This window comes from Antechinus flavipes, chromosome 5 (genome assembly GCF_016432865.1).
Source record: "Antechinus flavipes isolate AdamAnt ecotype Samford, QLD, Australia chromosome 5, AdamAnt_v2, whole genome shotgun sequence".
NCBI classification, from domain to species: Eukaryota; Metazoa; Chordata; class Mammalia; order Dasyuromorphia; family Dasyuridae; genus Antechinus; species Antechinus flavipes.
Window position 1 is genome coordinate 294,908,542 of NC_067402.1, and position 17,044 is coordinate 294,925,585.

General features: G+C 58.6%; 1 protein-coding gene across 1 annotated transcript in view; it reads right to left on the minus strand.

The window, feature by feature from the left end:
- The window catches only part of GRAMD4 (GRAM domain containing 4), a 76,388-nt gene that overhangs the window by 25,635 nt on the left and 33,709 nt on the right, over positions 1-17,044 (minus strand). Inside the window, exons 2-6 of the mRNA XM_051962522.1 lie at positions 11,943-12,153; positions 4,011-4,131; positions 3,683-3,759; positions 2,972-3,112; positions 1,497-1,737 (exon numbers count right to left, since the gene is read on the minus strand). Of these exons, the coding sequence (XP_051818482.1) occupies positions 1,497-1,737; positions 2,972-3,112; positions 3,683-3,759; positions 4,011-4,131; positions 11,943-12,153 (791 nt within the window). The remainder of the gene's footprint in view (positions 1-1,496; positions 1,738-2,971; positions 3,113-3,682; positions 3,760-4,010; positions 4,132-11,942; positions 12,154-17,044) is intronic.

Consider the following 17,044-nt stretch of genomic DNA (forward strand, 5'->3'; position numbering starts at 1 on the left):
GGCAGAGAACCTTAGAACAGGGGGTGTCAGAGCTGGGAGGGAGCTTAGAACAGGGGATGTCAGAGCTGGGAGGGAGCTTAGAACAGGGGGTGTCAGAGCTGGGAGGGAGCTTAGAACAGGGGGTGTCAGAGCTGGGAGGGAGCTTAGAACAGGGGGTGTCAGAGCTGGGAGGGAGCTTAGAACAGGGGCTGGCAGGGGGCTTAGAACAGGGGGTGTCAGAGCTGGGAGGGAGCTTAGAACAGGGGGTGTCGGAGCTGGGAGGGAGCTTAGAACAGGGGCTGGCAGGGGGCTTAGAACAGGGGCTGGCAGGGGGCTTAGAACAGGGGGTGTCAGAGCTGGGAGGGAGCTTAGAACAGGGGGTGTCAGAGCTGGGAGGGAGCTTAGAACAGGGGATGTCGGAGCTGGGAGGGGGCTTGGAACAGGGGGTGTCGGAGCTGGGAGGGAGCTTAGAACAGGGGGTGTCGGAGCTGGGAGGGAGCTTAGAACAGGGGGTGTCGGAGCTGGGAGGGAGCTTAGAACAGGGGATGTCGGAGCTGGGAGGGGGCTTGGAACAGGGGGTGTCAGAGCTGGGAGGGAGCTTAGAACAGGGGATGTCGGAGCTGGGAGGGGGCTTGGAACAGGGGGTGTCGGAGCTGGGAGGGAGCTTAGAACAGGGGCTGGCAGGGGGCTTAGAACAGGGGCTGGCAGGGGGCTTAGAACAGGGGGTGTCAGAGCTGGGAGGGAGCTTAGAACAGGGGCTGGCAGGGGGCTTAGAACAGGGGATGTCAGGGCTGGGAGGGAGCTTAGAACAGGGGCTGGCAGGGGGCTTAGAACAGGGGCTGGCAGGGGGCTTAGAACAGGGGGTGTCGGAACTGGGAGGGGGCTTGGAACAGGGGGTGTCGGAGCTGGGAGGGGGCTTGGAACAGGGGGTGTCAGAGCTGGGAGGGAGCTTAGAACAGGGGATGTCGGAGCTGGGAGGGAGCTTAGAACAGGGGGTGTCAGAGCTGGGAGGGAGCTTAGAACAGGGGGTGTCAGAGCTGGGAGGGAGCTTAGAACAGGGGGTGTCAGAGCTGGGAGGGAGCTTAGAACAGGGGGTGTCGGAGCTGGGAGGGGGCTTGGAACAGGGGGTGTCGGAGCTGGGAGGGAGCTTAGAACAGGGGCTGGCAGGGGGCTTAGAACAGGGGGTGTCGGGGCTGGGAGGGAGCTTAGAACAGGGGCTGGCAGGGGGCTTAGAACAGGGGATGTCGGAGCTGGGAGGGGGCTTGACTGGAGGTCAAGCCAACAGTGTCTGCTGGGAATGTTGTTGGTGCTCAGGGTGTGCTGCCCACCGAGCTGCCGCTCCCACAGGCCTGAGAAGCCCAAGCTGCTGCCCTAACATCCTGGGGAAGCCCACGGTCCGGGGGCTGTGCAAGAGGGCCACGGACTGTACAGGGGGGACCCATGGGCTGTGCAAGAGGGGCCCGCAGACTTCAGGGGGGCTCGTGGACTGTTCGGGGGGGGGGGGCTGCGGAGCTCACTGAGCATGGCGTGGACAGGGTCAGTCCTGCGCTGTAGGGACTGCTGTTGGGAGGATGGACCCAGCGGGAGGCCCAGGGCCAGACGGATCGCCCAGAAAGACAGAAGTGAGGGGGACGGAGCCACGCTTTCCCAGCCTGTGTGCAGAGGGGGTGTTGCCCCGGAGAGGCAGGGGGCACTCATTCCCCGTGCTTTAGGATCACAGGGGCTCACATGGAAGGAGGTGCCCGGGCCAACCCCAGGCTGAGAGCATGGCAGGATTCGGGGGAGAGGGTGGTCAGCGGGTCTGGGACAGTCTCTGCCGGCCAAGATTAGGTCCCACTCTGGAAGCCCCACCCCGAGCCTACGTGGTCCCATGGCCCAACCGAGGGCAGGGAGGGTCTCCAGACAAACCAGGACAGGGACACGGCCTCCTGGCCCAGGGAGGGGGGGCCTGCACTGGGATATTCTGGAGCCCCCAGTCACCTGCCTGGGGGACCATTTGTACTCTTGAATATTTCATAAGTGAAGAAAAAGCCCGGCCTGCAGGCCATTATCTCTTCTCCCAGAAGGATAATGAGCTAATCGACTTCCTGAAGGAGGGGTGGGGGAGAGCATGGCAGAAAACATCAGAGCCAGGAGGGGCCCGAGAACATGGTGTACCAGGAATGGAGGCAGAGAACCTTAGAACAGGGGGTGTCGGAACTGGGAGGGGGCTTGGAACAGGGGGTGTCGGGGCTGGGAGGGAGCTTAGAACAGGGGATGTCGGAGCTGGGAGGGAGCTTAGAACAGGGGATGTCAGAGCTGGGAGGGAGCTTAGAACAGGGGGTGTCAGAGCTGGGAGGGAGCTCCCCGCAGGCCCTGCCACTCTCAGCCAAACCCACCTGAGACCTCTCTCCCTCTCTAGAAGGATCAGTGGCTCCCTACTGCCTCGAGGGGAAGCCCTTCTCCTGGTGCTCAGCATCCTCCAGGCCAGCTCCCCACCTCTGCAGACACGGCCCCCACTTCCCTGATTCACGGCTGTGCCACTAGAGGAGGCCACAAGCATTCTCCAGGCTGGGCCGCCCGCTGCGGCCCCCAGAGCCTGTCCTCCACCAGCCGGCCGGCCTCTCAGAGACCAGGTGGGGCAAACGGAAGCTTGGATTTCTGGCCGTGCCCCTCCTACAGACAGGGCCCAGCTTCCCTGGGGAAAGCGAGCAGCCCGGCCCGGCTCCAAGGGCCGGGCGGCTCTTAGAAATCTCCCTCCGCGGGCAGGGGGCAAAGAGAAGGCCTGTCTGCCCGTCCAGGGCCGCTCTGCCAAAGACGAGGCAGAAAGAGGCCGAGGGGCCTTTGGGCCCGGCCTTTTCCTTAGAAAGCTGCCACACTGATTCACCAGGCCTGTTGGGGCCCTTGGAAGCCCCTCCCCTTGTGTTGTTCCTCCATCAGCATGGGGCAGAAAAGGGTGGTCCCTGGGGGAGGTTGGGCCGGCCCCCCCCCAGGGGGTGCCCCTTCCGCTCACCCCTGTCTGCCCCCCAAAGCCGGGGCTGGGCTTCTCCGGGACCAACCAAGTTGGGGGAGGAGGGGTCTGAATGGGGGACTGGCTTTTGGCTGGAGGCAGCTGGGCCTCAAAAGCCGGCGCCTCCTGCGAGTGTCCCAAGAGCTGCCAGGCCAATCAGAGGCCCCCTGTGGGCCTCCCGAGGGGTGACCCCCTATTGGTTCTCGTCAGTCAGACGGATAAGCTGACTGACTGCTCGGTTCTGTGTCCCATAATCTCCGTCCTGGCCGCATCCCTTACTGTCGGGTATCCCACCTCTGTTAATAAACAACGCTGAGCGGGGAGAACTGCCTCAGTTCCCCCTTCGGTGAGGAGGTTTCAGTCACTCCCGTCTCTGCACCCATCCCCTCCAACCCCGCCGTCTGCCCCTGAGGTAGTGGGCCCCCCCTTCCCAGAGGCAGGCCGGAGGGGGCAGACCCTCGGGGCGAGGATTCTCCCTTCTGGGAGAGGCCGTTCTGATGACCGGTGGGGGGTCCCCAACCCCGGGGACCTCTGGGCCTACAGGGGGACCATCCCCCTCCTCCACGCCCAGACCCGGCCTCTCTAGGCCCCTGGCAGGCCGAGCACCGGGCCCAGCTCCCCAGCGAGGTCTGAGGCCCTTTGTAGGCGGCCCGGCCTGGCCCTAGGGGGTGCCCGTTTGGGGCCAGAGAGGCTGGGGAAGGAGGCTCTGCTCACCGCTTTGGAGAGGGGAGGTCGGACTCCCAGAGCCCCAGATGCCAGCACCCCTAAACAGTGCAGCCCCGAGGCCGCTCCTGCCCACCCGAAACCTTTCCCAGAGCCTGCTTCTCCAGGCCCCTGCCTGCCATCTTCCTTGAGCTACCTCAACAGCACCAGAAGCTTTCTCCTGAGAGACCCAACAGCACGGCCCGCCCCTCTGCTGGGCTGCAGCCCTAAGCTGGGCTCCTCCCAGCTCCCTCCCAGCGGTGGGGTACTCGGCGCCCCCCGGAGGGGCCCTCAGCCAGAGCCCCCGCCCCCGCCCCCCAGGCCCTTTTCTGTGACTTACGCAAAAAGTGTTTTTCCAATAAGGCGATTTCCAGGTGCCCTTTAATTTCATTTAGTCGGTCGAATTCTGTCCGGTTATAATCCTGGACTCCGGCAGCCATGATGAGAGTGCCCGGACCAGCCTGAAGGAATGACAGAGTGCAGAGCTCGAGGGGGGGCCCAGACCACAGTCCCCTAGAGCCCCCCTCCCGAGCTGGGCTGAGATCACTGGCCAGGCCGCCGGGCCAGGACGGCTCTGCTCATCTTGGCTCCTCCCGACACCTCCGCTGCCCTCACACTCCCAGGATGCTCGGGGGCTCCAGCAGAGGGAGGAACCAGCCGAAGCCCCCCTGGCCAGCCCTTTCATCCTCCCTGATGTGAAGCGGCAAGCTCCTCCCAACGCTCTTAGGTGCTGACAGGCAGTCCTAGGGCTGGCTCCAGGACGGGTACCTCCTGAGCATCTCGGGAAGATCACGTGTCCCCCCGGGGGGCCTATGGGGAAGGCCTGAGGAGGATCCCTGGTGGTGCCCCCTCCCAAAGCACAAGACAGTCTGGAGGAGGGGCTGGAGCAGCGGGGGAGGGACAGGGCCCTGTGATCCCAGGAGACAGAGCCTTGCAGATGGCCCCTGCTGTCAGGGCCACCCAAGGGGCCTGCCGAGGTGGGGGGCGCCCTACTTTCTGTGGGCTGGGCATTTATCACATCCAGGCGTTTCTACAGACTGTAAGTGAAAAGTCAGACCTCAACATGAGGGACAGGCCTGTGACCTGCAGACATCCAACCCCACGTAGGCTTCTGTGAGGCTGGGAGGGCAGAGGGCTTCCTGTGAAGGACAGAGGGAGACCCCACCCTCATAGGGCTTATACTTGGGGGAGAGAAGGGGCCCTTCCCAGGGAGGACAGTGAGCAATCCCACTTGTACTGGATGGGGAGGCAGGGCAGGGAATTTCCCAGGGAAGACAGAGAGTAGGATTAGATTCTGTAGGGGTGGGGCAAGACCCTCCTCCCAGCAGGTTTCCCTGACAGCTGGGAACTGGGATACGGGAAGGATCAAACTCCATGTACCATCCCCTTCCTCCTACTCACAGTTTTGGGGCCCAGACTTAGCATCAAAGGTCCTCCCGGGTCCCCTGTTACTCTTCTGCACCAGTCCTGAGGCCTGGCCTGCTAAAGCTTTTAAAGGCTAACTCCAAAAAGGAACAGCCTCCTTGCTAAAACTGTCCCTGACGTCCACTGCACTCTCCTCTTCTGGGGCCTTCTCCAGGGTCTCTCCCTCACCTCTCCACATGGCAGCCAAACCAAATGCCCTCATCACTGCCATCCCAGCTCTAAAACCATCAAGGGCTCACTGTGGCCTCCAGGCACAAATCTGTCTCTGCCTTCAAATTTCTAAGGATGTCCCTTTATCCACTTTCCATTCCAGGGATCCTGACCTACTACCTATTTCTCACCCACGTTTGTCTCTCAATCTCTGTCTCTTCTTCCCTTCTCTCTGCCATTGGACAGATGGTGCTCTATTTTACCAGCACTTATCAGGTACCTGACACATGGACCAAAACAAAAAAAGGCCCCTCAGGACAGGAGGGGAGAGACACAAATCCTAAGGACATCCTAAGGACAAAGTCCTATCAGTGGGGAGAGGCCCTGTGCTGTGCTGCAAAGTCAGCCTCAGATTATGTGGAAGGTCATGGAAAACAGAAGCACTGCATTACTGAAGGCCGTCTCTTAAAAAAGGAAATAGAGCCTGCAAAGGGAAGGCCGTGTGCCTGCCTTCGATGTTCGAGGCCCGCCTCCACATGAACATGCCCTCATTCCCCAGAGCCTGCCTGGTTGCAGCAAGCACAGGCTGGGCTGCTCTAACCTGGCCATCTTTGGGGCCAGGATGATGTCATCATTCCCCAGAGCCTGCCTGGTGGCAGCAAGCACAGGCCAGGCCTCTCTAACCTGGCCATCTTTGCAGCCAGGATAACTGGGTGCCCTCATTCCCCAAAGCCTGCCTGGTTGCAGCAAGCACAGATTAGGCCTCTCTAACCTGCCTGTCTTTGGGGCCAGGATGATGTCATCATTCTCCAGAGCCTGCCTGGTTGCAGCAAGCACAGGCCAGGCCTCTCTAACCTGGCCATCTTTGCAGCCAGGATAACTGGGTGCCCTCATTCCCCAGAGCCTGCCTGGTGGCAGCAAGCACAGGTTAGGCCGCTCTAACCTGCCTGTCTTTGCAGCCAGGATGACTGGGTGCCCTCATTCCCCAGAGCCTGCCTGGTTGCAGCAAGCACAGGCTAGGCTGCTCTAACCTGGCCATCTTTGGGGCCAGGATGATGTCATCATTCCCCAGAGCCTGCCTGGTGGCAGCAAGCACAGGTTAGGCTGCTCTAACTTGCCTGCCTTTGCAGCCAGGATGACTGGGTGCCCTCATTCTCCAGAGCCTGCCTGGTTGCAGCAAGCATAGGCTAGGCTGCTCTAACCTGGTCATCTTTGGGGCCAGGATGATGTCATCATTCTCCAGAGCCTGCCTGGTTGCAGCAAGCACAGGTTGGGCCTCTCTAACCTGCCTGTCTTTGGGGCCAGGATGACTGGGTGCCCTCATTCTCCAGAGCCTGCCTGGTTGCAGCAAGCACAGGTTGGGCCACTCTAACCTGGCCATCTTTGGGGCCAGGATAACTGGGTGCCCTCATTCCCCAGAGCCTGCCTGGTTGTAGCAAGCACAGGCTGGGCTACTCTAACCTGCCTGTCTTTGCAGTCAGGATGACTGGGTGCCCTCATTCCCCAGAGCCTGCCTGGTTGCAGCAAGCACAGGTTGGGCCGCTCTAACCTGGCCTTCTTTGCTGCCAGATGATTGGGTTAGCAGGGGAAGAACTATGCAGACAGTTTATCTACATCTCAGCTCATCTTTTGATGAAGTGTCTCCTACTTGTGTCTTGTGGAAAAGGTGACAAGAGCTGGACTAGATGAGAATGTAGTCTAACAGAAAGAACCACCTAGTGAAAGACTTATCATCCAGGTGGATCTGTGTCTAGCCTGGGGCCGTTAACCACTTTTATCCTTTAAATAATATATGTTTTCCCTCCAAATAGGTAAATGACTATCTATGCTTCTTTAAAAAAAAAAAAAAAAAAAAAGCATACAAACATGTGTTTGTAGATTAAAGTTTCTGTTTAGTTTTGGTTTTTTTTTTTTCTCCAATAGAAATGATGGAAAGTCTATTACTTCACTGAAGTTTCATCTTCCCTGAAAGATGATCCTAGAGTCTCACTGGGTAGTTAACTCTTGGTTGAACCCCACGTCCTTTATCTTCTCGAATATGGTATTCCAGGCCCTCTTATCCTTTATTTTAGAAGCTGCCAAATCCTGGGTAATCCTGTCTATTGCTCCTTGGTATCTGAATTGTTTTTGTCTGGAAGCTTGCAATATTGTTTCCTTGAGATTGTAGTTCTAGAGTTTTGCAACAGTGTTTGTTGGGGTTTTTCTTGTGGAATCTCTTTCGAAAGATGATGAATGGATTCTTTCAATGAGTATTTTCCCCTCTGTTTCTAAAATATCAGGGGAGTTTTCCTTAACGATCTCTTGAAGAATGCTGTCCAGGCTTTTTTTTTTGGTCATGGCCTTTAGGTAGGCCAATAATTTTAAACCGTCTCTTCTGGATCTATTTTCCAGTTCAACTGTTTTTCCAATGAGGTATTTCACATTTTCTTCCATTTTTTTTCATTCTTTTAAGTTTGTTTGACTGATTCTTGTGTCATAGAGTCATTAGCTTCCATTTGCCCCATTCATTTTTAATGGGTGATTTTCCTCAGTTAGCTTTTGTATCTCATTTTCCATTTGGTTAATTCTACTTCTGAAGGTGTCGTTTTCTTCAGTGGATTTTTTTTTTTTTTTTTTTTTTTGCATTTGACCAACTGTATTTTTTAAGGAGTTGTTTTCTTCAATTTTTTTTCCTTCCTTTTCCAAGCTGTTGACTCTCTCTTACATACCTTTCATTTTTCTCATTTTTATTTCTACCTCTCTTATTTGCCTTTTAAAGTCTTTTCTAAGCACTTTCAAGAAGCCTCTTTGGGCTTGAGACCATTTCATATCATTCTTTGAGATTTTCTCTATGGACATTTTGTCTTCTGAGTTAGTGTTTTAGTGTACCCTCTCACCATAGTACCTTTCTATGGCCAAAGTTCTTTTCAGTTTCTTGCTCATTTTCTTTCCTTTTCATTTAGTATTTCCTCTATTTTTTTTTTTTTTTACTTTTATGGTTGATCTCTGCTCCTGATAGACAGATGGTGCTATCCCAAGCTTCCTGTGTACTTCTGAGCCTTGGTTTTGAGCACAGGGGCCCCTTATGTTTGTAGGCAGTAGTTTTGCTGGCTCTTTTCAGAAAACGGCCTGGTTTCCCAGAGTTTGCCTTCTGAACTGGGACTAGAGGCTGCCCAAGGGATCTGCTCCTCTACTGAGCCAGGACCAAGGGTCTTAGTTGCTGATGTGTTGTGTTTAAGACCCTCTCAGCAGCTTTTTGAGCTATTTGAACTGAGCTGAACACCCTTTTCACCCCAGTGTGACTGATCTTTCTTGAAGTTTTTCAGTCTATCTTAGGCTGAAGAGTGATTTCAGTCTGTCAGACTGTGATGAGGTTTGGCTTCATGAGATTTTTGAGGGAAACTGGGAGAGTTTGAGCAGTTTCCTGGCTTCACTCTGCCATTTTGGCTCCACCCCTAGAAGGCTCTGTTTACCACTTTTATCAATGATTTGGGTAAGGCCTAAAATTCTACAGATAACACAACACAAGGAGGAAAAACTAAAAAATTAAGATTCAAAACAATCTTCACATAAAAAACCTCAAGAAATATATTAGGGATTTATGGTCTTACACTGGGTTCAGAAAAATCAACTTCCAGAAGGTGGGGGACAGGGAGCTGGAGAGATGAAGAGAAGACAAGCTCAGTGAGTAGCAAATGGGGCAGCCTAAAACATCATTCCATCTTGGGCTTCATAAACAAGGGCAGAGCTTCCAGGAACTGAGAGCTGCCGATCTTGCCGGATTTGCCCTTGGTAGATCTCAGTCGGAGCCCCTCAAATCATGGCTCAGGAGGGTAGGGGGACACATGTACCTGAAGGATTGTCTCAGAAAGAGGGACTAGCCCTGTTCTGTTTGCCTCCAGATGGCAGAACCAAGTGCACTGAGGAGAGGTACAAGGCAAACTGGGGTCGGAAGTCGGGCAAACTGGCTGTTCACCAAAGCAGAAAGGCAGATTTCCCCTTCCCTGGAGGGTGCCAAGCAAACTTGGTTTGTTACAGTTGGAATTCCTTTTCAGTCAGTCAGTACTTAGGAAGTGCCTACTATGCGCTGAGTATTGGACTGAGTGCTGGGGACACATGGCTGCACAGGATCCCTGGGTTCCAGAGATTCCAGGATCTCCAGTTCGCGTTCCCCAAGCCAGACACGAACTGCCGGGTAATCTCAGTGCCCTGGGCATCTCTCAGTGTCTAGTGCTGACCTGGGACACCCTGCAGCCAATGGAACCATAAGTCTGGCCCAAAGGACTCTTTTTTCACCCAGGCTGAGGGAGTGTTGCCGGGGAGAAGGGATGGCTTCTACCCTGGTGGGGCAACTCAGAGGGTCAAACCTCAGCCTCCTCATTTTACAACCTACTGAAGTGGGGGAAAGGCAGGGAAGAATCAGGCCAGAGGCCTCTGGGGCCTTTCTGGTGGAATCTACAGCCCTCAAGGCCAGCTCACTGGGAGAGATCATCCCCACAATGGGAGCCACCCAAGGGCTCTGAGGCTTCATCCCCCAAACAAGAGCAGAGCCGCCTCGGAAGCACCGTTCTTGCTTCGGGGTCCACTGCTGGGGAGATGGTGCATCAAAGCACTGCCGCCTCATGATGGGCACCCTGCCAGTGGCTGGAAGGAGTGACGGGGGCCAAGAGCCCCAACCAGCCACCGACCATCATTCAGAGATGCTGCCAAATCGTGCCAGAGAGGTGCTGTGGCCACAGGAAGTACGATCAAAACAAACAGGCCGAGGCATCCACTAGTGGGGAAAGTCCTCGATCTCCCGGGCCCGGAACGCCCTCTGTCCTGTTCTTGAGCCTCCCTCAAAGTCCAGTTCGAGGCCCCAAGGGGACAATCCTCCCTCCCTCTTGCAGTGATTTTGTACGTTCCCAAAAAGGTCTGGGACACGTGTCATGGGACACGTCCATGCATACTTTCTGAACAAAGGTAGGGGAGCCCCTGAGGCATGTGGGAAGCTGTCGGCTGGAGCGGAGCTTCCACGTGTCAGGTCAGGAAAGCCCCAAGAGGGGACAGGCATTTAGTAATTGCCTACTGCAAGCCAGGCACTCTTCTCGAAGCAGCTCTGTGCAAGTATTATTCCATTTCCCAGATGAAGAGACTGATGCTCTAGGTCCCTCCATGGGATCACGTTCCATCCATCCAGACTTGCTCTCCATGTTCAGTTCGGCTTTCTCCGATCCAGTCAAACCGGACTCCTCGGTTCCTCTCCCACCTCCGTGCTTTTGCCCTGCTCATGCCCTCATGCCTAGAATACATTCCCTTCTCCCTCTACCTCACAGATTCCCCCTTTCCTTTAAGGCTCTGGTCAGGCACCATCTTTGCATAAAGCCTTTCCTGACCCCACCCTTACCCACACTCATAACACACACACACACACACACATTGTAGACACACATACACTACCCCCCCCACTCACCCCTAGCTTCCCAGATTGGGTCTGGGGGGCCTCCTCAGGGGCCAGAAGCAATAGCACCCCTCTCCCTAGCCTTTCCCACTCTCTCCCCTTGAGATTAATGGGTTGGTGGACAAGAGCCAACAAGCTGAGGCGACGGCTAGCTTTTACTAAAAATCCCAAGTAAATTATTAATTACAGCCAGAAGCAAAAGTACAGACGCTGCCCTATTATAAAAGATTAATGGTACCTAAAAAATGCTCCTAGAAAATTTCCAGCGCCCCGTGGAGCCTGTTTGGGGCACCCCGCTCGTGGGACACACCTGTCTCGGGGGAGTGGGAGCAGATGCGGACGGGGCGTCCAGCTGCCACCCTGCTACCTCTAGCAGAGCGGTTGCCATCCGCTCTCATGTGGGCCACTGCCCGACTAGCCCGGAAGCCCGGCCTCCAACTCGACACGGAGGCCCATGGGCCTGCGGGGCATCCGGGCCAGCCTCGGGCCTTCTTAGACTGGGAGCCTCAGGATCCCAGGTCACTTACGCCACTGTGCCCCTGGTAAGCCGAGGGTGGACACGTCAGCACCGCTGCTATCTGGACTTGTTTTACTTCACAGTGACTGATTCCAGTTGGGTATCTCGGCAGAAGTCAGGCTGGAGGGCAGCCTGGGGCCTTGGTTTCCCTATCTGTAAATGGAGCTGACAGCTGTCCTGCTGCGTACTTACTAGGAAATGCTTTGGGATAGAGAATATCGGGGTGACTCACACTGTCCCCTGTGGAGCCGTCACTGTGCCTGGGAGTCTGTCTCAGAGAAGAAGAAGGAAGAACAGCTCCAAAGAGAAGATGGCGGCTGCGGCTTGGGAAACCAGAGGCCTGACCTCTATCCGTGGTGCTTCAGCAGGTAGAGCCCAGCCCAGGAGAGGGGGATTGTGGGAATGGAGCCCCCCGTCTGAGAAGGCAGAGCCTGCCGGCCACTAGCTTGCGGCCACCCATGGGAACAGGGACCGGGAGCCCCAGGCCGGGCCACCTTCTTGCCATGTGGACCCATTACTGGCCGATGATAAAAGCCCCTGTGCTCTCCCCGCTCTGCTGGAGGGGGCTGTGCTGGGGGGATGAAAACCCAGCGAGAAATCCAAACGGACCAACAACAGGAGGAATCCCAGGAGATCTGGCCCTTGAGCAGCGAGCTGCGGCCTTCCGGATGGGGAAAGCTGCCCTGGCCCGGTGATGAAGGGGAGACAGGAGCCCGGCTGCCCCTCCCACGTGAAGCCCCCGAAGCCCCCCCCACACTCACGGGGTCTCGCAGCTCCTCGCCGTCTCGGGCGGAAGTCCGAGGGATCTTCACGGGGATCTCATCGCCACACTCGGTGTCAGACGCGTTGGGGGACTCGGCTAAATCGAGGAACTCATCTCTCTTGTGACCTCTGAACCTGATTTTGTCGAACCTTTTGAGCATGTTCAGCACAGAACTTCGAGGCTTCACCTTAACATGACGGTCGGAGTCCCTGGGGGAGAAGGAACGGGGGGAGGCAGAGGTTACTTCTACTTTCCCGGCCCAGCGGCGGCCCCTCTCTCAACCGGGAGCTAACTGTCACTTCCTACGCAGCCCGTGTGAAGGACCACGGGGTTGGGCAGCAGCGACCCGACAGACCACGAGCCCCCAGCTGCGGACCAGGAGACCCTGGCGGGCCCCGCTCCCGGAGAGCCGAGCCGTGCACTGCCCACATTCACGAAGCACTTGTCACCGGGCACCCGCCAAGGGCCGGGCCGACGGAGCCCAGCGGCTCTGAGCCCTACGAGGCCCCCTGACAAGGAGTCCACGCCAAGTTCTAAAGCAAGATGCGACTTTCAAGAGGAGGGGGCTCGAGAAGGCCCAAGGAAGGGTGAAACAGTCCAGGTGGGAAAGCACGCGCCAAAGCTCCCGTGCCGGCCAGCAGTGGGATCGGGCCGTGAGTGACCACCACCCTTCTAACCAAGGTGCCAAAACTCAGACCGAGTGCCTCCTACAGCGTGGGTGGCAAGGCCAGCCTGGAGCGGGCACGGAAAACGATCCGGGGGTCACAGAGGGGATGAGACCCAGGGTAATGCGGGAATCAAAATTCATCAACGGGACCTTAGGCAGCATCAAGAGACAACATAAGTGTATCTGGACGGGACCTCAGGGACCATCGGGCCAACCCCCTCCTTATAGTAGAAGAAGCTGAGACCCAGGGAATAGGAGTGATGGGCAATGAGCCTCAGGGGAGGATCGGGTTAATGCTCCTTCCCACCAGACACTGCGTCTGCTCTGTCCCTCTGTCCTCTGCCCGACTCGGAGCCTGAGGGTCCCGTGCTCAATTCTGGAAGCCGTGTGCGGGGAAGGTACAAGTGGCCCGAGACGCCGAGGCCGCAGACGGGGTCCCCCAGAGAACGAGGGATGCGTATTCTGAGGCCATGGAGGGGCCCTCTGGTCTGCTTAGCCCTCAGGGTCAGGGTGAGCAGCAGCAGGGAGGAGGTGATGGAACAGGTCGCACCGGCTAGCCCCTAACAACAGGGGCCCTCACAGAGAGCCGCCGCCGCCGGCTTCAGGAGGAGGCAGAGCTCTTCCTCGGAGCCCCGCCCCCGAGCCCTGCCCCCTTATCGGAGCCCGCCCTAAGCTCTGCCCCTTATTGAAGCTCCGCCCCTGGGCCCTGCCCCCTTATCGGACCTCCGCCTCTCAGCCAGGCCCCCTTATAGGAGCTCCGCCCCTGGGCCCTGCCCCCTTATCGGACCTCCGCCTCTCAGCCAGGCCCCCTTATAGGAGCTCCGCCCCTGAGCCCGGCCCCTTTATCGGACCTCCGCCTCTGAGCCCGGCCCCCTTGCGAAGCTCCGCCCCTGAGCCCTGCCCCCTTATCAAAGCTCCGCCCCTGAGCCCTGCCCCCTCGGAGCCCCGCCCCCTCATCGGAGCTCCACCCCTGCCCCGGTACCCCTGGAGCCCCGTCCCCTCCCAACTCCGAAATTGGGGCCCGACAACCTGGAGGCGGGGCTTAGCTTCATGCCCACCTCCCCTCATCCTCAACCTGGCCAGCTCGCGGCACCTCACGCTAACGGGCCCCCAGGCTGGGAGGGCGGGCGGAGGCTGGGGCTGAGGCTCCTCACAAACACCTGCCGCCCAGCGCCGCCCCGGGGCCGCCTCCTGGGCCAGGTCCTCCCGAGCAGTCCCCGCGAGAATTCTTTCCCCCGTGCTGTGGGCTGCCCAAGGAGGGGGGCTCAGGGTCAGGAGGCCCCCCTCTGACCCCCTCCAGCTAGGTGACCTTAGCCAAGTCCCCTCTCCGCACTACAAAGGGAGATGGCAGCACCTGCTGGGTCTGCCTTAAGCCTCCGCGGAAACGCTCCCAACGCCGGCGCACAGGGTCCCTGGGAGGAAGGTCTCGGTCACAGCCTCCGCCTCCACCCCCGGCAGGGGGCGCAGAAGCTGCCCCCGGGTGGGCAGGGCCCTCCCCCCTCTGCCCCCTGCTGCTCGGGCACCGCAAGGGAAAGCCGGCATCACACCCACAGCGGGCGGGGACAGACTGCAGTGCGTGGGCAGCCGAGGATGGCGGAAGGGGGCTGGGGAGGAGGCAAGGGAAAGGGGGGTGGGGGGCGGGGGGAGCCGGGGCAGAGGCCGGCGCTACTGCCTGGGGCCAAGGGGAGCCCCAGTCTTATCCTCCGTTCCCAGGAGCCAGCGCGGGCCCAGGCACACAGTAGGTGCTGCGGCCCAAGCCCAGAACCCCAGCAGAGCCGTCCCACGGGAGAGGGACTGGCTGGGCTCAGCGGGACCCGGACGGCCGCCCTCCGGACCGACGCGCCCCAAGGAGGGCAGGCAGTGAGCTGCCCGTCCCCAGGTCCATCCCAGCAGAGGGCGGATGGCCAGTCTGTGCGGACCTTGCTGATCCGCGGGGCGCTCTGGCTGAGGAGACAGGCGGATGCCTACTGGCTGAATGGTCCTGGGAAGTCACTGAACTGCTAGGAGGAGGGAGGGAGGGAGCGACAGAGACAGAGAGACACAGAGAGAAAGAGAGACAGAGAGAGAAACGGAGATAAGGAGACAGGATAAAGAGACAGAGACAAGGCAGAGACAGAGAGAGACAGGGAGACAGAGACAGAGAGACAGAAACAGAGATAGAGAGACAGAGACAGAGAGACAGAGAGAGAGATAGGGAAACAGGATAAAGAGACAGAGACAAGGCAGAAACAGAGAGACAGGGAGACAGAGACAGAGAGACAGAAACAGAGATAGGGAAACAGGATAAAGAGACAGAGACAAGGCAGAAACAGAGAGACAGGGAGACAGAGACAGAGAGACAGAAACAGAGATAGGGAAACAGGATAAAGAGACAGAGACAAGGCAGAAACAGAGACAGACAGGCAGTGTGGACCGGTTTGAGGAAGGTGGGGCTGGAGGCAGACCTGGGTCCCCATCTGAGCCCCTTGCTCCTTGCCCTTTTACCCCAAGTCCCTTCTGCTTTCCGGGGCCTCCACGGAAGGCTGCAGCTCCAGGGAAGGCTGCAGACCAGACCCCCCCATTTCCCTCCGCCTCTGGTCTTTGGGCTCCACGTACCACAGGGACCCACAAATGAAGAGCTGTAATGACCATGACGATAATCACGAGGATGCGATGGCCACTGGGGCCCCTTCCATCCCCTGGCTGGCCACGGGCCAGCTGCAGGGGCAGGGCCTTCCGCTGGGCCTCAGTGTTCCCTTTGGGCCCCTCAGACTCAAAACCTGAGGACGTGGATGGCCCAATTCCTCCCCAGCTCCCAACTGGCCTCTCCTTAGCCCCTCCTCAGGTAAGAGATGGTGAGGAGGGTCTGTCCACCCCCCAGCCTCCAGCAGCTCTTGGCACCCAGCCCCATGAAAACCACTGGAGCTCAATAAGCATTTACTGGGTTTGATGAATCGCTTTGTGGAAAGCTGGTATCCTGTCTCCTGCCCTCATTTCTGTGCTATGTACAGGGGCTCTCTCTCCTCTGACCCCTGGGGGGGACATCAGAGCAGTTCACCCACTTCCCACATGGGAAAACTAGAGGCTCTGAAGGAGTCTTGGGCCTGCCTGGCCACCATCCAGATAAAGAAGCAGAGCCTCATTTGGGATGGCTTCCCTGTGGCAGCTGGAAGGCTGTGAACACTAATGCGTCGTTTAAGCAGACCCAGGAGCTCGGCGCCCGGGAGGCCGGGAACACGGATGCGCCGTTTAAGCAGACCCAGGAGCTCAGCAGCCGGGAGGCCGGGAACACTAATGCGTCGTTTAAGCAGACCCAGGAGCTCGGCGGCCAGGAGGCCGGGAACACGGGTGCGCCGTTTAAGCAGACCCAGGAGCTCGGCGGCCGGGAGGCCGGGAACACTAATGCGTCATTTAAGCAGACCCAGGAGCTCGGCGGCCGGGAGGCCGGGAACACTAATGCGTCGTTTAAGCAGACCCAGGAGCTCGGCGGCCGGGAGGCCGGGAACACGGGTGCGCCGTTTAAGCAGACCCAGGAGCTCGGCGGCCGGGAGGCCGGGAACACGGGTGCGCCGTTTAAGCAGACCCAGGAGCTCGGAGGCCGGGAACACTAATGCATCGTTTAAGCAGACCCAGGAGCTTGGCGGCTGGGAGGCCGGGAACACGGGTGCGCCGTTTAAGCAGACCCAGGAGCTCGGAGGCCGGGAACACTAATGCGTCGTTTAAGCAGACCCAGGAGCTCGGCGCCCGGGAGGCCGGGAACACGGGTGCGCCGTTTAAGCAGACCCAGGAGCTCGGAGGCCGGGAACACTAATGCGTCGTTTAAGCAGACCCAGGAGCTCGGCGCCCGGGAGGCCGGGAACACGGGTGCACCGTTTAAGCAGACCCAGGAGCTCGGCGGCCGGGAGGCCGGGAACACTAATGCATTGTTTAAGCAGACCCAGGAGCTCGGCGCCCGGGAGGCTGGGAACACGGGTGCGCCGTTTAAGCAGACCCAGGAGCTCGGCGCCCGGGAGGCCGGGAACACGGGTGCGCCGTTTAAGCAGACCCAGGAGCTCGGCGGCCGGGAGGCCGGGAACACTAATGCGTCGTTTAAGCAGACCCAGGAGCTCGGCGGCCGGGAGGCCGGGAACACGGGTGCGCCGTTTAAGCAGACCCAGGAGCTCGGCGCCCGGGAGGCCGGGAACACGGGTGCGCCGTTTAAGCAGACCCAGGAGCTCGGAGGCCGGGAGGCCGGGAACACGGGTGCGCCGTTTAAGCAGACCCAGGAGCTCGGCGGCCAGGAGGCACCATTTAAACAGACCCAGGTCTCAGCTCAGCCCCGGCCTCCATTGGCAGACCCTGGCCTGAGCTGCCACCTTGCTTTTGCCCACATCCCACCCCCGTGCGTTTGCACAGACGGGAGGTTCCCTCCTTGGAGCCCTGCCCCATCAACCATTTACTGAGTCTGGAGTCCC